The 7511-nt window shown below is 33.1% G+C and overlaps 1 protein-coding gene across 3 annotated transcripts in view; it reads left to right on the top strand.

Moving 5' to 3' along the window:
- CIP2A (cellular inhibitor of PP2A) overlaps positions 1–7103 on the top strand; it is a 29421-nt gene extending 22318 nt beyond the window's left edge. For all 3 annotated transcript variants that reach the window (XM_081572262.1, XM_081572261.1, XM_081572259.1), the window contains 4 exons: positions 1936–2049; positions 2409–2491; positions 3444–3583; positions 4800–7103. In XM_081572262.1, coding sequence (XP_081428388.1) covers positions 1936–2049; positions 2409–2491; positions 3444–3583; positions 4800–4970 — 508 coding nt within the window. In that variant the 3' untranslated portion in view covers positions 4971–7103. The remainder of the gene's footprint in view (positions 1–1935; positions 2050–2408; positions 2492–3443; positions 3584–4799) is intronic.
- The last annotated feature ends 408 nt before the right edge of the window (positions 7104–7511 follow it).

The raw sequence follows: 7511 nt of genomic DNA on the forward strand, positions 1-7511 counted from the left end.
TTAGTTGTCACAGTTCATACTAGGTTGAACCATATGAATTGGCCATTTCTGCAGATCAAAAGTGGTTGAATATTAACAGTTGTCATATCATCAGCCTAATAGCATAGAAATTTGGATGTTAGTGTTTAACTCACCTTGGAATTTGTAGTCAGTATTTCTCTTTAAAGTCCTTGAGTGTAGTTTACTTATACGTATGACTGTATCTGCAAAATAAATTCTTATAGGTGAATTGCTGGTTTAAAGGGTATGTGCTTTTAAATTTTTGATTGATTGTCCAATTTACCTTAGAAAGGCTATGCCAATGCCAATTTATACACTCACAAAGTATGAGATTGATTATTCCCCTCTCTTGTCACTTTTTATCTTTTAAGCCAGTTTTAACTTACGAATTATAAGGAAGACCGGTAATAGTTATTTATTTCTGCCAAACAAAAATTACACTCTGGTTAACTTGTTTCTTGTTTTTCTTTATATATACTTTAAGATAGGTTAAGACTTGAAAAAATGTCCTTCTTTCTCTGGTATTCATACAGAGATACAGAAAAATTTAACTTTACATGGTCCATGTGCTTATTTTATTTTTTTAACTTCCTTTTTTTTTTTTTTAAGCAAGAATGTGTTTTTTTTTTTTTTTTATTTTGGCCTCACTGTGCAGCATGCAGGATCTAGTTCCCTGACCAGGGATTGAACCAGTGCCCCCTGCGTTGAAAGCACAGGTTCTTTACCACCGTGCCACCTGGGAAGCCCTTATTTTATTTGCCCATCAATAAAAATGAAGGGTGGAAAATGTATAGCATCTACAAAATTTGTGAGGACATGGTGATTTTTAAATAGGATATTCTCCCCCAGCAACTTTAAGTCTGATTGTTTGAGGCTGCCCTGATAAAGTGGACTATTAGTGTTCCGTTAGGGTATAAGAGAAGGTAGGCAGTGGTCCAAGAGAAAATAGGCTTTCTAGGATTTGCTTATGTTCCAGGTAGTGAGTGAGGGGTGGGCCAGAAAGTGAAACTCCAGCCTTGAGGGGCCAGATGGATAACAAATGAAGCTGGCTGGGAAAGTTCCTTTGTAATGGTAGGGATATCACAAGGCATTCAGATACAGAATTTTACAAACTCTCTGTGGGATAAATAAAACTTCTGCTGGCCACATTTGGCCAATGCCACCATTTTGTTTATCCTCTGAAAGGACATTTTATGCTTAAGATAGTTGGGTGTCAAAGTATCACTTTGGAAAGGATTTTTTTATATGTTTACCTTACCGGTAAAATAAACACATGACTATATGATGCAGTTGGAGAAGGAAATGGCAACCCACTCCAGTGTTCTTGCCTAGAGAATCCCGGGGACGGAGGAGCCTGGTGGGCTGCCGTCTATGGGGTCGCACAGAGTCGGCCACAACTGAAGCGACTTAGCAGCAGCAGCAGCATATGATGCAGAGCTATAAAGAGGCAAGAGAAACTTAAAATCTTCAACCACTTAATTCATTAATTTGATGTCTTTCGTTGAACATGTATTATGCCCAACAGGCTAGTGATGATAGGTGTAAGTTTAATTTTTTTTGTTTTTAATACCTTATCCTTTAACAGAAATTATTTCAGTTTCTGGACTTGAATGTAAAGAAAAGACATGTATTTTATATTAATAGCAAATTTTGTAGTGCAGCATTCTGTAAATAAAGCTTTTTATCAATAAATATGAAGTTAATGCCCCACATGTTTCCATTTCATAGTAATGTTTTACCTCCTCAGTCAGCTAAAACATATCTTTATTATCTTTTAGAGTTAACCTAACTCTGTTTATGTCTTGCTTGTTCACATAGCATTCCTCTTCTTCCTGTAGTATATGCAATTTAGTCAGAAGAGGTAGTAAAGAAGACACTTAGTTTCTTTTTCTCTCTGTGTTTTCCTCTACTAAAAATATCTCCTTGTCTTTTCAGGAATGAAACTGCTGAAAAGAAGAACAAAGATTTACAGGTCACTTGTGATTCTCTAAATAAACAAATTGAGACTGTGAAAAAGCTGAATGAGTCACTCAAGCAACAAAATGAAAAGTAAAATTTACAGTTTTTTATTCTAATTATTTGGATTTTTCAAAAACAAAATGATTCCCTATATATAGAACATTGTTTTTTATATATAAAATTAATAGAATTATTACTTATAGATATAAAGTACATATTTGGCAGAATTTAAGAGTGATTACCACTCCAGTACTCTTGCCTGGAAAATCCCATGGACGGAGGAGCCTGGTAGGCTTCAGTCCATACGGTCGCTAAGAGTCGGACACGACTGAGCGACTTCACTTTAACTTTCACTAGTTTTAGACATTTTCTCTTAAAATACTTATTGGAGAGAAAAAGAAATTATATGGTTCACTAATGTTTTCTTCTGTATTGTCTTATAACTTCAGAACTATTGCCCAATTGATAGAGAAAGAAGAACAGAGAAAAGAAGTACAGAACCAACTAGTAGACAGAGAATGTAAGCTAGCAAGTAAGTAGCTTGTTTAATAAATTGTCTATATTTTAATAAATCTTACGTTGGAAGAAAATCAAAGCATGAGTGGTTTTTAGTTTGCTGTTTCATTTTCCTACTTCTCTCATTTTTTCTTTTAATCCTTAAATCATATCTTCAAAGTTCTCCTTTTCTTACCACAAAGCAGTTTAGTTAGACTAAAAAAGCAATACATTTTTTCTGAAATCAGGAGTTACGGGAAATGATTGCCCTTTTTAAAGTAAAAAATTTTTTAAAGAATATAACAGCAGGTGGCAGTGCTAGGTAACTTATAGTTGCTAGCTTCTTAATGGTGGTAACTCTGAAGTGATCTACGAAAATGTTTTTGTTCTGACTCACTTGCCTTAAAGCACAGACATCTACCTATATAATTGTTCATAATTTTCTCTTGCTCTTTCTTTTCTAACCCTTAAACTCTGTAAAGATTATCCTTCCCCTCGTTACTATATATTGTATTTAGAACAGAGGAAGAGGGAAAGACATGGACAATTTAGCATTTTCTATAGAATCCTGGGCTTCCCTTGTAGCTCAGTTGGTAAAGAATCTGCCTGCAACACAGGAGACCTGGGTTCACTTCCTGGGTTGGGAAGATCCCATGGAGAAGGAAATGAAAACCCACTCCAGTATTGCCTGGAGAATGTCATGGACCAGAGGAGCCTGGCAGGCTACCGTGGGGTTGCAAAAGTTGGACATGACTTAGCGACTAAACCATCACCATAGAATCCTGGCGTAGGAGAAAAGTTTCATGATTTTTTTAATTCATCAAATGCTGTATAACTTATTTGTAGCAAGATGTTTCTTCTTCGTAATTGTCTGTCTTTTATAACATCATCACTTCTAAACCTTTTCAGGGTAATGTCAGTATAGGACCTTTGAGTATAAAGCTGACTGTTTTAAGACCTTTAGTATAAAGCTGACTGTTTGCTTTAAGACCTAGAACAAAAAATAAAAGTACAGGAAGAAAAGATTAAAGTCTTACAAAGAGAAAAAGAAGACAAAGAAGAAACCATTGGTGTCCTTAGAAAAGAATTAAATAGAACAGATCAGATAAGAAAAGAATTGAGCATTAAGGTAAGAATCTATTGCATTCTCATTTGCAATGAAATGATAAAGTCTTATTTTGTGAAAAAGGTAAATCTGGATAAATTAGTGTTCTGTTTCTTCAGTAATTTTGCTTAGAAGATACCAGAAGCTCAAATTGATTTGACAATTGTTTGTTATGAGGGCTCTCACAGTGTGAAAACTTGTATTTTCTAAAATTGTTACACACTGATTAAAATGTATTCTGTGTTTCAGCACTTGCTGCTTTCAAGAGGGCAAAGAATATAGAAAGAGGTTCCCAGTTCATAATGTCACATACAGATAGCTACCTGTATATATGTATATAACCTCATCTCTCTGCTTACAAGGATGGTGATAATAATAGAAGTTTGTATATATGTAAAATTTTATAATTTTATAAGGACTCTGAAATATTTTTCTTAATCGTCCTCACTTTAATAAATATACTAATGTATAAGTATTTATAAATATTTTCATCCTACAAATGAAACTGAGTCTTAAGTTACTTGCTCAAGGTTGTCACATAGCTATGTGAAATAGTAGGCATATATTCTAAGTTCATTGCTCTTTCTACATTACCATGATTGCTTGAGTGTAAGCTATTTAGGTGGCTCAGACAGGAAAGAATCTTCCTGCAATGCAGGAGACACAGGTTCAATCCCTGGATCGGGAAGATTCCCTGGAGAAGGGAGTGGCTACCCACTCCAGTTTTCTTGCCTGGAAAATCCCATGGACAAAGGAGCCTGGCAGGCTACAATACATGGAGTCACAGAGAGTCACACACAACTGAGCGACTAACAATTTCACTGAGTATGGTAGCTATGAATAATGCTTTCTGGACCGTCTACTACAAGGAAGATGAGAACAGATCCAAGATTAAAAAGACTGAACAACTACAGAATATAAGTGACAGGAGAAGCATACAATTTAGCTTTAATCTGTTTATCTTAATAATAATTCTAAATAGTAATGTGTAGTATTTTCTGCCGAAGTCCAGGCTTAAAAAGACAAATTGAATCATGTCTTCCCAATTTGTGTATTATTGTTTAACAGTTACAGATCTTAAACTTACCGTATAATTGTTAAGTAAAGCATATTACATTAATGTGCCTTGATATGGATGTCTTACAAGTAAAACATAAGGACATCTTATAGCAGGTTTCTGTGAAGAGAAAACATGCTAAGTTGTTTTCTTCAATTTCTCTCTACCGCCCTCTTTTTTCAGGCTTCCTCCCTGGAGGTTCAAAAGGCTCAATTAGAAGGTCGTTTGGAAGAGAAAGAGTCCCTGGTAAAACTTCAGCAAGAGGAGTTAAACAAACATTCTCATATGATAGCAATGATCCACAGTCTAAGTGGTGGGAAAATAAATCCAGAAACTGTGAATCTCAGTATATAGACACTATGTGTTTAACTACTGCCAAGGTGGGGGAGGAAAGCTAATCTGTGACTCCAAAACAAGAGCAAATTATTATCTAATTATTAATTTAGTAAAGAACCTGATCTGATACGTGTTTTTATTTGGTCTTAAATTTTTACTTCCTGTTTCTGTATTTTACTGCTTAAAGCTTTCTTTGGTTCTTCAGAATATTCTTCTTAACCTTCATTATTTTTTTCTGAGGTTTTATATTTTCCTTTTCCTTAGTTGCTTTCCACTGTCTTCTGCTTGTTTATTCTCATTTGTGATTAGGTTTTTAAAATCAGGCATCAGTGAACTTTTCCTTCTCCTTTTATTGAAATATAATTGACACGTAGCACTGTATAAATTTAAGATATACAACATAATTTGCCTTGTGAACTGATGACCATAATAGGTTTAGTGAACATCCATAAAAACAACATTAAAGAAATAGAAAAGTTGTTTTTCCTTGTGAAGAGAACTCTTAGGATTTACTCTCTTAACAACTTTAATATGTAAGTTAAAGCAGTGTTAATTCTCTTTATCATGCTGTATGTTACATCTTCAGTACTTACCTACAGCTGGAAATGTGTACCCTTTGGTCACCTTTATCTGAGTCCCCCTTCACCCCCATTTAGTGAATTTAAAATAACTTTATTACTGCATTTAAAATGTAGTAAGATACGTGGTGTAAGTTCTAAATTTTTAAAAAATACAGTGAGTATTTATACAAATAATGTATAAAAATTAAAAAATAGCTGTTGTATTAAGTGACTATGTTGTCACATAAAAAACTGTAGTAACTTAACAGAATTATTTATGGATACCTTTAGTTTTATTCTTTAAAATATTACATGTTCACCCACCATTATCATTTTCAGTCAGTTATGAATTTCTTATTATTAGCATACAGATAACTTGGATTCTACCTTTGCCACACATTCAGAAATTTATGTTAATTCTGATGTGAATTTCATTTAATATATCATCTTTTATTGAAATAGTTTTACATTAGGCCATTTAATTTTAAAGCATAACTTTATTCATGTATTTCTTTCATACAAGGGAATTTTGTAGTACTTTATTTTGAATTGAATGTTTTAAGTAGCTTTAAGAAGAATTTGTATGTTTGTGTTTTGGTTGATTTTATTGCTATGCTATTACAACCATTGATTTTACTTGGTGTATTCCTCACTGTTTGTATCTCTATTTGACTTAGGTAAACTTAGAGTTACTTCTGTTTTTTAACCATAGTATATCTGAATTTATATTTAGAAAATATATTTTTTGTAATTCACTAGTTACACTAAACAATATCAAACTAATAAGTTTCATATATTTGTATACATTTTGTATAGTTCTGAAAATTTTTCAAAAAGCATTGTGTTGTATATTATATTTTAAATTGCTACGCATTCCTTAAGGGGCATATTCTATTCTAGATACTGAGCCTAGCCCAGTGCTGCCCAGTAGAACTTTTTGTGATGATGGAAATGTTCTTTGTCTGCACTATACAGTACCATAGCCTTTAGCCACGTGTGGTTAATGAGCACTTAAAATGTGTCTAGTGCAGTGGAAGAATTGAATTCTTAATTTTATTTCATTTTAATTGATTGTAACTTTAATTTCCATCCAACTGCACAGTTCAGATCTAGTCCATTCTTGCAAGTATGCATTTATTTAAGCCACTCAATTTGCCTATTCTTAAAAACCTGTGTAGGCAGAGACTGCATGTATTTTTTAGCCTTTTTCTTAATACTATAGTTTTAATCTGTTAATCTCTTCTCTCTAAAGAAGAAAAGCCATATTTCAGATTTAACGGTGAGTACTAAATGTCATCCATCTTCATTTCTGTTTTTTCCTAGTCTTTCTGTCTCTTGTAGCATCTTTCATATTCCCATTGTTTGTCTTAACCTTAGAATATTGAATACTTTTTTGTTTTGCTTTTTAGTTCTGTGTACCTCAGATTAAAAACCAAGTGTGTGTGAATATGTTCTTCTTTTGTAAAAAAATTAATAACTTATTTTAAGCAAATTTGAGTCTCTACTATAGTCAGAGTTTTACACATGATTCCTATGTGCATATGCCCATTTTCTAATGGAGAATACAAGTAAATAAATATATCATATTGGAGTTGTTCATATTCTTTAAGAATTTTGCTATGAAGTTTGAATTCAAGTATACATTAACACAATTCCTTGTAACCGTTTACATTTGTTACTTGAACAAATAGAGTTTTCTTAAAATTTGGCTGGTTGAAGTTTATACTAAACTGTCACCCATTTAATGTCAGGGCAAAAAATAAGTCATTGAAACCTAATGCTCTGTTTTAGAGAAACGTCAGATTGGTGTCCTTTTAGTTTCATTTATTGTGTGTTGCAAAAACTAGTTGTCGGTGTTAAAGATATAATGAGGTTCTGTCTTGAGCTAGGACTGTTCATTAAATGAAAATGTAACTGAATTTCAACTTCTGCTTGAGGCTTATTCTTATATTTTTGTTACCTCTAATCAAGGTATATTCCCTAAAACACATAACCTTAT

Source organism: Giraffa tippelskirchi, chromosome 2 (assembly GCF_054371585.1).
Source record: "Giraffa tippelskirchi isolate mGirTip1 chromosome 2, T2T-mGirTip1v1.2.pri, whole genome shotgun sequence".
Taxonomy (NCBI): Eukaryota; Metazoa; Chordata; class Mammalia; order Artiodactyla; family Giraffidae; genus Giraffa; species Giraffa tippelskirchi.